We start from the raw sequence: 14,275 nt of genomic DNA, 5'->3' as shown, positions 1-14,275 counted from the left end.
TTTTAAAATTTAGCATCAATCTTTTTATTTATATATCTTTAAGTTTAAAAGCAAATAGATAAAAGCTATTATATAGATAGTAAAACATGCGATAAAAATAGCTTAAAGAAAAGTATGAAGAACAGTTGTAAAATATAGCTACTCTTGAAAGAAATTTATGGTTTGCTATTAAAAAAGTAATTTTTCATTTTTTTATTGAGGTTAAATAACAAGCATCTAAAATACTAAAAATAAAATTTTATTCTCTACATTTGATACGCATTAATGAAATATATTAACAAATTATGTTAAAATAGCATTTATTAATATAACTAAGTCTTGTTAATTGAATTTTAATTCTAGGTTAAATTATATTGTTAAATTTAAAAAAGGAAAATGGCTAAAATAATTTAAAGTGCTGGAATATATCTTGCATATTAAGTTTAGAACTTACAAAATTGGGAGAAAAATTAATTAAAGAAAATGATTTTGATTAAGCTGAGATGTATTTGATGAGAGCACAATAATTTACTGAGCCCTCCATAGATAAATCTATTTGGATACACTAAGTAGAATGGTTTTATTAGCGCTTAAATATTGCACTGAATTTATAAATTATGTATACAAAGTAAAAGAGATATAATTCTTGTTTTGATGTGTTAAACCAAATTATTGAGCAGTGTGAAAAATCTCACTTGTTTGAAAAGATTTGGTAAAACATTGAATCTAATCTTGATTTTGCTTATTATTAATTATTAATTTCCTGTATCGAGCTAAAGAAGTATATCTAAGCATTTGCTTGCTGCAAAAAATGCATTAGTATTATAGATTATTATGAAAAGGAATACAATAAATAACATAAAATGGTAGAGAATAATTAATAGGAATTATTACTGTAAACATATGGGGAATAAAGGGGAGTTATTTATTTAGAGCATAAATAGCTTCTGTTTAAGAAGCTAACTTTAAGGATTTATTGTTTTTATTAAGGTGGCAGGGCTCTTTATAAGCTAGGTAATAAGCTCAACTCTTTAAAATTTTTTAAAATGGCTTGGAAAAAATCAAAGGAAATACTAAAAAGTGACGCAAATTAAAAAGTTTCTTTGTTTTTCAAAAAATATACAGAAGTAAAAAATGAGCTTGAATTCGATAAAAACTTAAATAATGAATCGATTGGAGATTTTTCTAAATTCACTCTAGAAGTCAAAAAGGCATCTATCTAAAACCATTAAAAGCAATAATAAGACGGAAATTCTTAAAATTAAGAATCACAAAAGAGCTTAGATCCTGAGAAAATATTGAAGCAAGGAAGTTAGATAGATTTAAAAAATTTTGGATCAGCTAATTCATTAGCTAATGATTTTGATGAACTATCTAAAAATTAGTAAGAAGGTGTAAATAATTTACCTCATAGGTTAAATAATGAAAATTTTTCAGACTTTCTATTCTCCTAAAATAGTACTGATAATTTAGAGAAAAACAATAAAAAATAAAAAAAAATAGAATTTGCAGATAATGTTTTTACCAAAAATTGTGATATTTATTTAGAAAAAAATGATTAGGAATTGGAGTTGTAGCAGTTAATGAATAAGCGCCAAGAATCCAAAGGTTCTAGAAAAGGAACTTTTTTAAGCAGCAACCCAACTTAACAGACGACAAATACAACACCAAAAAAAACAGTTTCTACTAGTAATACACCTAAAAATACTATAAGAAATGCTACTAGTTTTTAAACTCAAGCTAATTCAATAAAATAAGATACTTAAGGAACTTAAATATCAAATAAAGCATTAAGAAAAAAAAGACCTATTGTTTCTTTACACACCTCTCCATCAAACTAAAGCTAGGTAAAAAATAATAATTAGCTTGGTAAATTTTCAAATGCAATAAGTCCAAAAGGAATTGAGCCTTCACCTTTTTCTTTTACATAGCAATAAAATAGTATTAATACTAATTTGGTAAATAAAATAAAATAATAAAATATTATTTACAGTGATACAGATGCTCCTAAAAATAAAAGAAAACTTTCAAGTTTAGAAGGCATAACTATAAACTCTAACAGCAGTCTTAGTTTTTAGAGTTTTGGTAGTGATAAAGAAGAAGATGATGAAGATACTTAAGAAAATTAAAACTAAACAATTGATATAAAAAATAAAAATTAGATTGGGTATTCCAAAAAATTATCTTTCAAAGATAAAAATAACAGCTCGTTTGATAACTTATTAGTTAAATTTCATAGTAAATTTTTTTTTTTTTTTTGTGGAAAATTTTTATAAATTTTTAAAAAAAGATTAATAAAAGACATCTTTAAGAAAAAATTCAAAAATTCAAAGATTTCGTCCATTAACAGCTTAAAATAGCAGAAACAATACTTTAAGTGATTATGAAAAAAGATAAGCAAGTTAAGGAAAGCTCTAATAATATTTGGTTAATACTTAATATTAAAATTAGACAAATATTGGTACAAATAGTTAATCTATCACACCTACAACTGCCAAATCGATTTAATAAGATGGAATGAGTACTCTAAGCATAAGGAGCTAATTGAATTATTTTTTCAAAGGAAGATCTACAAGCACAGAAAAAAATGCTGTGAAAAAAATAAGGAAATATTACGAAACTGCTTTTGGAAAATCTATTGATACTCAAGAAGATAAAACAAATAATGAATAAACATTAGATAATACTTAAACAAAAAAAGATAATTAAAATGTAAAAATTAAAAACAAAAAATCTGTATCTACATATTAAGGTGTTGGTGGAATTGAAACGGCTTTAGACATGAACTAATTTTTAATGAACTAATAATAAAAAATAGCTTAAAACTCTACTAAAAGTGGAGGATAGTATTTCACTCAACAATCTGCCAAATCTTTTATTTCAAATATTTTTACTAATTCTTAGCACATAAAGCCGATGGATATACAACAACTATAAACAAATTAATAATTGTCTTAAAAAATAAAAAATTCTTCAGCTAAAAATAGTATTCACCAAAATACTTTAAATTTACAGAATAATAATAACAATAATAGAGCTGAAAATAAATAAGCTTTAAACAGGAAAACTAAAGGATCTAAAAGTTTGCACATGTCTACAAATTTTTTATTTTTTCCAATATAAAATAATAACATAATTTTATAATAAAATGATAAATAAAAAACAGAAGCAGCTATTGTATAAAATTAGGAAAAAGCATAATAATAAAATATACAAATAAATATTTAAGAAGTCAAAAACTCAGAATAAGTAGAAGAACAGCCAAAAACAGAAAAAACAGATATTAAACAAGTAAATTTCTAAATATAGGAAACTTAAGAATATGAAAATTAAAACTAAAACAGCAAAAAAATCAACTTTTTATCGGTCTGTCCTGAGAGTAAATACAAATTATTACAAAAAAATTAAATGAAATTAAAGATTATTGGAAAATATATATTAGGTTTAAATTACATTACGAAAATAGAGGGATCGCGTGCTTCATTGAATTAATTCATAAATAGTGAAGAAAACGATTAAAAACTTCCATCATTTGTAAAAAATTTTTAAATTTTAATAATTTTTTTCTAATTATTATAATTTATTCTTTAAAGCTTCCTTCTGCTATAACTATTGATTAAGAAAAAGATAGCAAAACTACAAGCATTTAGAATTTTGGGAATTATTTTCTTATAGCTCCTGAAATGAGTAATGTGCAATAAATTAAAAAGAAATCTAAAGATATTTCTAACTAGAGCCAGTATTTAACAGTTGCTCCCAATGATAATAGTATTGATGATTTTTCTAAGACAAGATCAAAATCGAAAACAATTGATATTAAACGATTTAAGGAAAAATAAAATACTACAAAACAATCAAATTTTTTAAAATTAAACCAAAGCAGTTTTTAAAATGTAGATGTTTAAGATAAAAAATAGAAAATTTATAAGTAAATTGATAATATATTATTAAATGATCATATGATTTAAAGTAAAGTTAACTAATCTCTTTATAAATTATCCAGTCCTCCTACATTACCAAATAGAAGTAAATTTTACAATTTATCTTATGGAAAAAATATTTTTAATTTTATTAAATTAAGAGTATTCTAACACAAACGAGATGTAACTTGATGTAAATTATAACTAAGCAACAAATTAATCTCCAAAAGAATAAATAAAAAATGATTCAAATTTAATAGATTTTGTTTAGCAGTCTAAACTTAATATGGTTGTCTTAGCGAGACCAACTTCTGCGATGACTGGCATTTTAAAAAAAGCTAAAACTAAACAGTATTCTCCTGAAGATAGAGAAGAAGACGATGCTAAGCAAACAAGAGGTTAGATATACTAATAAATGATTGATGGAGTAGACTCAAATAAAAATACAACTTTTATTTAAAGAGCAATGAAATCCAAGGAAAAGAAAGAGACTTCTAATGCGAATAATCAAATGAATTCTTTTCAAACATTTTAAAATTCTTTTAATTAAGAGTCTAAAAGTTCAATAAGAAAAAGACAGCAATCTGAATATGTAACAAGTATTTATAAACAGACTAGCAGTAAGATGAAGAGATAAGAATCTCAAACTTCTTTCACAAATTTGACACAATAACAACTTTAATCGTATTACACTAATAAAAAGTAGAATTTAAATTAAACACAGCTATTATCTTAAAATGGAAATTAAAATAACAATGCTCTGTAAAGAAAATAATCGTTTCATAAATAAAATAGCATCACAGCTATTAATAAAAAACAAGGAACTAATTAAGGCACGAATAAAAATAATTTAAAAAATATTGTCAGCCTTGCAGCAATGCCTGAAATAGATAATGACTAAGAAGAAGAAATAGCAAGTAGCAGTAAATTTAAAGAAAATTTTAAGAATACAGAAAACGATATTGATTCTGAGGTGTAAATGAAAAATTAGATTTCTAAATTAGGAAATATGAATTAAGATGTCATCATTGAAGAGAATTAATCTAAAAATGAAATTAACAAATCAAAAAATTTAGCATAATCGGATGAATAAAACAAATTAGAAGATAAACTAAAAAGTAACTAAAAATTTAATACATTTTTATAACTTCTTTCTTATATTAAATTTTTAATTTAATTAGAGGTCAATTAGTCTTATATTTTATTGTCTGAAAATTAATCGTCATTTACTTAAACATCAGTTGATAGGAAATCACATTCTTTATCGCCAAATAACTCAGTATATCATTTAAGTTTTAAATATTTATCTAAAAAGATACTTTTGTTTTTAGGCAAAGAAAAGAAGAGCCTCTGATTAAATTTTTTAGAGAAAATCGCTGGTTAAAGATTCGATTCTTCAGGATATAAGTGATTTAAAAATTAGAGTAAATAAGCATAGAGAATCAATAAATGAAATGATTTTGCAAAAAAGAAATGCAGCAGCAAGATTTATATAATTATTTTGGAGAGACTATAAAAATGGGTTTAAAAACTAAATGGATTAAGTTATTACCATGAGCACTAAAAATAACATCGAAGGTCCTACAACTAGTATAATGGAATATAGAAATAATAATAATAATAATATTAGTATTTAAGGTTAAACCAATAGCAGCAATACTAATTCCAATAATTAGATTACAACTTAAAATATAAAATTTAGCAAAAATAATCTTAATTTGTAGATTAATATTAATTAAATTGATAATTCTGTTAATCACGGTGCACGTTAGAAAAAGATAAGTGATGGCTCATTTAAATCTTAGCTTTCTATTAAGAAATAGTCATTTAATTTTAAATCCCCTTCACCGACCAAGTACTAAAGGAGTCAATATTTCTTCCCAAAAGTAATTGAAACAAGTCAGGCTGTAGGATCATAAACAAATATTCCTTCTTAGTATAATCAGTAAAATTTAATGCCTCATTAGCATAATTATCATAGAAGTACTTCTGTTTCTTCTCCTAAAATAATAAGTTACTTCAGGGATGCTTTTAAAAATAAATAAGCTATTGAAGCTAGGGAAAATCTAAATGATTTACAAATAAAACCAATTTTACCTCTAAAATTTTATTTATTTTAGTACTAAGTAGGCCTTTAGTTATGGAAAATACAAGATTTTAACGTTAATGTTGTTGTAATTAAAAGAATTTGAAATTTTTAGAATTTTAACACCTTTTTTTAATAGGTGCAAAAAGATGAAGTATCAGTAAACATGAAGTTTCACCTATAAGTTGAGTAATTCTAAGGCATTCTTCCATTAAAATTCAAAGTTGGAATTTAGGATCTCTAAAGTTTATCGCAAGTAAAAAAGGCCACTAAGTGGAGCTTAGCCAGTGAGTTTTTGAATTACTACTTTAAAAGCAAAAATTTACTAGCTAATTGGGAGATATTTTAGTTAAATTAAAACGACTCAGAAAATAAAGTCTTTTTTGCGCTTTTAGATGGTATGGAAGAAAAGAGAGAATAGGTTAGAGAGCAAGAAGAAGTAGAAATCTAAAGATATGAATTAACTAACAAAAAAAAATATCAATTCTGTTCTAACTCATAAAGTTACGTATATATCTCAGATATTCACGTGCAAGAATTAATTTAAGTGTTTGAAAAGTTATCTTTTTTGATTCCAAAATATACAATTTTTACAAAGAAAGTAAGATGATTCAATACATTTTACATATATTTAATTAATGATTTTTAAAATAAATAAATAGGAAAATGGTAAAGTTATAAATATCTCAGAAAATTAAATTGTCTAAAATGGAAATATATCAAGCAATACATCAATACAAGATAAGTTGCAAGAGAATTCAAATGTTTATGAAAATAATTTGAAATCTCTGAGGTAGTTTTTAGTTATTAGAAAGGCAAAGATAAGGGATCTTGAATTAAAAAGCTAGAGAATTTCAATACATTAAATTGATAAAAAATTTCATCTCATATCTAATCATAACTTACCTGAGTTTACAACTAACTTAATTCTATCTTATAATAAAATCTCAAATAAAAAAATATCTTCTTCTTGTTCTATTGATGACGCACTAGACCAGTAATAAAAAGAATCATTTACACCACACAAAAGCATGCTTTCTGCCACCACCTAACCACCAAAGCTCAATATATCTTTATTAAAAAAGAATATTACCAAAGATGGCAGTTAAAATGTAATTAATTAATTAATTAATTATTTTGTATAAATATTTTATTTAATAAGTCAAACTATTATTAAATAAAAAGTTTATTAAATTGATGAGAAACGAAAGTGGAATAGATTCACCTTTAACTCCAGCTAATATTTTTGGTAAAGACTAGGAAAACTTAATGGCACAAGAATTGCTAGATTTTCAAAATTAGATTCATTATTCTTAATCTTCTATTTAGCTTCCAAGTTAATATAAAAATCAGAATAATAGTCTCTCTATTGATCTATAAAGTGATTTAATGTTAGAAGATAATAGTTCTAAAAACTATTAAATAAAGGAGCCTACAGGTGTCCAAAATATTATTAGTACTTTAGGCAAAAAGACAAAATCTTCTAAAAATATATCTATTAATCCATTAATTTAGATTAACAATAAATATTCATCTATAATGACTAATTCCCCTTAATTTCTTTCTCCTTAATAATAAAGTTTGAAATCTCCTTCAGCCCACCCTTAGTTATAATAGTAATCATAAAATAATTTGATGAAAGGAAATAATTCAAGAAGAAGTAGTCTTTTCTTTTAAAAGATGCTTGAATAACGAATGAGAGAAGCTTAATAAAGTTTAAATTAGAATAATGTAATGTTGTCATCAAGCAATACTCACATGACGTCAAGTAAGCATAGTAGACAAGAAAATTCTCAGATATCTAGAAGATAAGGGGGAGAATAATTTTAAGAATACATAGATGATAATTTGATTATTCCTAATTTATTGAATGGTACTCCTAAAAATAATTAAACACCTGTTTCTCCTTTTCAGCTTTCGAAAAATGATGTTCCAAAGTCTCCTTATGCTTAAAATAACAATCATATGTTTTTATCACAATAATAATATACTCCCCTTTCTTAATCTTAAAAATTGCAGCCTAAAAATTAGATATCATTTTATGAAGATGAAAATAATATAAATAATAATTTGAATAATTATTCCTTAGATTTAAAGAAAAAAGGTTCCGGATATACCTAAGACGCTGATAGCGATTAATAATTGCTCTTATAAAAAAATTATTAGAGTAAACAATAATTTGAATATCCTTTATCTCCCTCTTACGATGAAATAAATGACACCCCTTTTTTTAATAGTGAATAGCTAAAAAATGAAAAAATAACATAAATTTATAAAAGAAGTTTTAAGAAAGCGACAACTATAGTAGAAGAAAACTAAGAAGAAGCTCTATAGTAATCAACTTATTAAGGCTAAAACAATCCTTAAAATAATTTAGCCAACAAGATAATTACAAATAAAATAGATGAAGCAAATTCAGAACTTGTACCTAATTAGTTAGACGCCAGTAATAATATTGAAGATTAAGAGTATAAACCACTTATAAAGCATTTAGATGAAAAAAAGACAAGGTATAGAATGAAGTAAATATAGTATTGGAGATAGTTTCGTTACTTTGAAGAAATATCAAATAACAAATATTTTTATATACCAGAATTATACTTGAATCCATTTTATCAGAAGTAATTTTTTATTAAAAAAATATATGTATTTTAATATTTATTTATTAATTTAAAACTATTTTAGCCAAACAATATTGTAAGCAATAGTTAAAAAAAATAAAGAATTCTATAGAGCTGTGTTAAAGATATTTTTGGTTTCAGAATAGCAATAAGAAATAGATATAGAAAAAAAAGATGGAATAAATGTTGTTTTGCAATTATTTTAGTGTAACATGAAAGGAAAGTGGTCTGACGAATTAACTCTTAATCTATTTTAGTTTATTGATGAGTTTTTCCCAAGTAATGACTTAAATATGCTTTAAAAACCAGTAGATGAAGAATAACTAGGAGAAAATTAAGAATTTCAGTTAAATTATAACTTTTAAAAGGCCTTTAATTTCAACAAAGTATTTTTTTATTTTCTTTTTATATCAAAAACAAAAATTATTTTTATAATTGGCATTCTAAATAATTGAAGTATTCAAAATATAATTCTTTTAAATAATAATAATTTTATAATTAGTTTATTTATAGAAAGGGGTTTGATATAAAACAAGCTATTTCTTTGCAAAAGTAGTTGCAAGGAAAAATATACATTGAAAATTGTAAGATTAACTTAATATATACTAGTAAGTATAAGAAAAAGATAAAATTTGACAAAAATACTACAAATTATTCAAGTAATGGATTAGAAAATACTTATGAAAACAGTTAATATGATATTAATAACAGAGCTTAAAGTGTATATGAAATATATGGCAGTGATGATACTACATCAAAGATTTTTTCTTAAAACACTTCAAATAATATTGCATATGACTATGCAAAAGAAAATATAAGCTTATTTCTTTTACCATAAAAGAGAAATTAACAATTAGATTTCACTGCGATAAAAGAAAATTTAGAATAAGATGATATTAGAGAACTGCTTAATATTATTCAGCAGAAAGCGTATAAACCTATATCAGATAATTAATACTACCAAATTAAACTTAACTTAGAAGTACCAAGAGAAAAATCTGAAGGTACTTAAAATGCTTAGAATAAACAAGTTAATTTTAATAACCTAATTTCAAAAAGTAGATAGTCCGTATCTCTACTTTCTAGAGTTTTAAAGGCTTCAGCTAAATTAAAATAAAATATCTTAAAAGTTGAAAGAAATGTAAATTAGACTTCGATAGATTAGAATAACGAACACATTAGCAGAGTTAATGAAAGAACACTTGTTTCATAAGGAGATGTCGAAATTTTAGAATTTTACAATACGTAATTTAATTTATTTTGATTTCAAGGTATAAATAACTTTTAACTTTTTAAAAGAGCTAAGAAAATAGATTATAAGAAAATCAGATTAATTTATCAAATTAGAAATAAACAATAAGGCAGCATGCAATCTATGATAATACAATTTAAAAAATATAAACCTTTCCAATATCTAGATGAAGAAGAGCTTACTTCTATTGTTAAAATTTATAATCCAATAAATAACTAATAGATTGATCAGGTAATTATCAAAGGAAAGGAAAATATAGAAAAGCTAATTAATATTATTTAGTATAGCTAAGAAACTAAAATCCCAGTATATTAGCTTAATTTTTTAAATAAGAATATTGGATTTTTTAGCAGAGTTTATTTTGGTAGCTACATAGAATAAAATAAAGAGACACACATTAACAAATTCCTTTAGAAATATAACGAAAAAGATGAAGCACTTTATGATTTGCTTAAGAATGCAGATACCTTTTTCAAAGAGCAAAGCTATTTGCAGCTATTTTTGACTAGAATTAAACTTACATTAATCTCTAATTTCCTCTCTTCCCACAAGCACGAATAAAACTTTTTACTTACTTCATATTTTAATTCATAGAAAGTCTCTTAGTATTGCAATATTAAGGATCTAGGAAAAACAATAGTGCAAACAGTAGTTTATTCAACTAATCCAATGTTTACATCTCATCGCTCTGTGTTCATATGTCTACATTTATTCTCTAAAAAGATGAGAAATAGCTACTCCAAATTAGTTTTTACCATAGAAGATATTTAACGTATAAATTATAAACTATAATTTGATATTTTTCAATTAAAAATTATTTAACCAATTTAAAAAAAGATTTGATTTCAAAAGAATTCACATCAGAAATTTGTCTTGATAAAGAAAAGATCATTAATATGGTTTATTTACTTTGTGAAAAGTTAGTATATTTTAACACAAAATAGTTCCCTAATTTTAAGTTACCACTATCAAATTTAAATAAAAACACAAAAAAATCAAAATACGATTTGTTGAACAGCTTTGATCCCACTCCAGAGCCATTAGCATTGACAAAATCTATTTTAACTAACAAAACGTTTTTAACTCCTGTGCTCAGGTCTTAAAAAGTTATATTTATAGGAATCAAAAAAATACTCAACTAATATACAATAATTACAGTAAGAAGGTAAATAAATATTTACATATTTAATTTTAATTCAATATTTTATTTGTAAAATAAAATTGAAATTAATTTAAATTGGGGAAAAAAAAAATTTTTTATTTTTAAAAAAGATTCGACATTTTAGACTATTATTGCATAGAAATTTACATACCTAAAAGTGGAAGAAAATGGTTTACAAATATGTATCCCAGTGACCTTTGGAGATTTAATCCTGGATTTATGGAAAATTTGTTTCCGTTTATATTTTGGGAAAATCCTAATATAGTAGAGGTTATAAAATCTTTTAAAAAAGAAAGATATCTTGATTTTACTAGAAAATATGAAAGCGATATTGTAATAAGCCCTAAAAAATACATTGATAAACTGAATATTCAATAGTAAGAGCACAATTAAAAGTTTTACTCTTCAACAAAATATATAAGTTCAACTAAATTTAGATATGAAAAGTATTATAATGAATACTTTTCTTAACATTTAGCTAGCTCAAATAGTATGATTGATCACTAAAAAATGTAAATTAGATCTTTTGCTCATATCAAAGATGATGGTAGCTCTTAAAATAGCATTTAAAATATGGATTCAAGTATTACAATAAATGACTAATAAAGGAAAAGCAAACTGAGAAAATAAACAAAAAGATAAATATCTATCTTAAAAAACAGTAAAAGTATTGGATTTAAAGATAGTAATGAGATAATTAATGAAGATGAAATATCTGAAAGCATAGAAGTACAGTCAAAGCAGAATGTAAAGCGTAAATTAAAGAGGTAACTTACCTTTAATGAATTTCTAGTTGAGTAAAACTATGTTAATAAGATTGATCCAACTGAAACTAAATAAATAGATAATAAAGAGCAACCCTCTTAAATAAACACTTACTACCAATCATACCTGCAAAGCAAACACAAAAGAGTTTCTTTTGATAAGTTTTCTTATAAAAATAAACCAAATTAATTCCTTAAAATATTTGAAAAAAATCAACTTGAAGCTACAGATGTTCTTGAATTAAAAGTAATTTTTTTCTTTTTATTTTTTGTAATTTAAAGCTAAATTTATAAAATATTTTAATAAAGATTTGGGAAAAAATTATTGAATAAATGGAGGTAAGAGTTAATGAGTAAGGAAAATTATTGTTTGTTGTGGATTCATTTAAAGGTTTACTTAAAGAAATATTAGCTACTTTTATAACACACTTAAGAAGTTAAGATAATGTATAGGTTTAAGTCACTATTGAAAAACAACCATAAAAAATTAAAAGTAAGCTACTGCTTTATCTCGATTCTCCTAAATTTTAGTAAAAGCATCAAAAAAGTTTTAAAAATGTTAGGATAAATAATAAGCCTCAATATAGTAACGATTCTTAGCATATAAGTTCATCAAGATAAAAAAAACATAAGAAAAAGAAATAATCCAGCTCTTCTTCAGACTCCTCCTCAAATTCTTCTTAATCTTCTTATTCTTCATCAGACTCATCCTCATAATCTTCTTAGGATGAAAGATCTCCAATAATTTAATTAGATGATGAAAATGAAAGATAGTAAGGTATTCTAGCACATGGCTCTTAGGAATAAGAAACTGAAGAATACTTTTAGTAAGTAAAAAATAAATATGAAAAGGAATTGCTGGAAAAGGAAATGTTAGGAAATTCAGTTTCGCTTTACTTGGAGGAGGCTATTAAATGGGATGTCTTTATTAGAATTAACTTTTTTGAGAAGCTGTAAACCGAAAATGAAAAATTGTGCATGAACTTACTACTGTAATAGTACTTCAATGAGAATAAAAATAATCTCAGTTAATATGTTGAGAGATTCAGAAGCACCAATAAAAAGAGTGCACCCAGATAACTAATTAATAAGCCTTCTTAACCTCAAAGAAATGTAACAGATCAATAAGCAAAATCTAAAATTTCATCAAATCGCTCATCAATACTTGAAAAGCTACAAAATAAATCTAGTTCTTTCAAAAATATTTTTTAAGATATGCAGTCGAATAACAATAAAACAACTATGATGATATAAAAAGCAGCCAAAAGTGTTATGATTAATTCCCCTTTATAAATTCCACTTAAAGACAATGATGCTTATTTTGATCAAGAAGAGGAAGAAATTAAGGAAGAGCAAGAATAAAGCAACTACTATCCAGAAAATTATTGTTTTGTTAGCTCTGATTTTGTTTGTATGGCAAGTATGATTAAAAATAAAATTAGAGAAAATTATTTGCCTTCTGCACTCTATGAAGACGAAGAGTACTACTAAGAATAGTAAAAGAAACAAGGAAATGCTTATAAGCATTTTGAGAATGTTCTCACAGCTAATAAGCAAAGGCGTAATACTATGGCAATAGTCCTATCTGAAAAATCTCCAAAAAACTAGAAAGACAATCAAAATAAGAGAAGCTTTTTAACACCAAATACCTATTAATCTGATAAAGCTCCAGAGCAGTAAGAAAAGGAAGAAAAATAATAAAATCTCATAAATAAAGTAAAAAGTAGGTTTAGTTTAGTTTCAAATAGCAACTAATAACTTTAAAGCTAATAAGCAACTCAATAAAATTAGCAACCAAACTAATTATTAAAAGGATTAGGAATGAATAAATCATTAAGGGGTGTTAATTTTAGTAAAAATGATTAAAGTAGTGCTGAGAAAAAGGCTAATTTCAATTCTCCCTCTACTTCTAGACTCTCAGGATTTAATAGTCGTTTAAAAACAATTCTGCTAGCTTAACCTTCTTATTTTTCAAATATCGAAGAAGCTGTTAAATTTGAGCCTAAGGTTTAGATTAATTGTGATATAAATATTTAGCGCTTAATTGATCCCAATTAAAAGCATTTTATCATAATGTATAGAGGTGTCTTCACTAAAAAGCCATTGTAAATGATAGCAATTTATTACTAAACTTCAAAAAGAAAATTCTTTGCTGAAATATGGAATATTAAAACATAAAAAAGAGTCAAACAAAAGATCAAATTCAAATAGATTTGCTACTAAATTCCATTTGTAAAATAATTGCTTAAGCTCAAATAGTATTCTGAAATAGGTAGAAGAATATTTTTGACATTTAAAAATGCGTTAATGATTTCAACATATTACTAAGTAAATTCTTGACACTTATATAGATGCTACAATAGTAGTCTATCAAATTAATTCTGTAAATCTTTTTTTTGATGGAGTAATTAAAATAAAGTAAAATTTTATATATTTTATAAAGGTGAATGTTAATTTCAAAATTTTATAATAATTCATAAATTCAATCAAA

At 24.2% G+C, this 14,275-nt stretch overlaps 1 protein-coding gene across 1 annotated transcript; it reads left to right on the top strand. All coding sequences in view use genetic code 6, as the record gives it.

Annotated features, from left to right (window-relative positions):
- Nucleotides 1–86: 86 nt before the first annotated feature.
- On the top strand, nucleotides 87–14,124 carry TTHERM_00780670 (hypothetical protein; the record flags this gene model as incomplete). Its single annotated transcript, XM_001026223.2, has 17 exons — nucleotides 87–176; nucleotides 372–2,217; nucleotides 2,270–3,358; nucleotides 3,422–3,513; nucleotides 3,573–4,005; nucleotides 4,061–5,017; nucleotides 5,081–5,178; nucleotides 5,231–6,073; nucleotides 6,125–6,586; nucleotides 6,648–7,097; nucleotides 7,171–8,606; nucleotides 8,671–8,992; nucleotides 9,109–9,851; nucleotides 9,906–10,630; nucleotides 10,696–11,023; nucleotides 11,131–12,031; nucleotides 12,094–14,124. The coding sequence occupies 17 exons, from the start codon at nucleotides 87–89 to the stop codon at nucleotides 14,122–14,124; spliced, it is 12,846 nt and encodes a 4,281-aa protein (XP_001026223.2).
- Nucleotides 14,125–14,275: the final 151 nt, after the last annotated feature.

Source organism: Tetrahymena thermophila (genome assembly GCF_000189635.1).
Source record: "Tetrahymena thermophila SB210 genomic scaffold scf_8254043, whole genome shotgun sequence".
Taxonomy (NCBI): domain Eukaryota; phylum Ciliophora; class Oligohymenophorea; order Hymenostomatida; family Tetrahymenidae; genus Tetrahymena; species Tetrahymena thermophila.
This window is presented reverse-complemented; position numbering and strand designations above follow the sequence as displayed.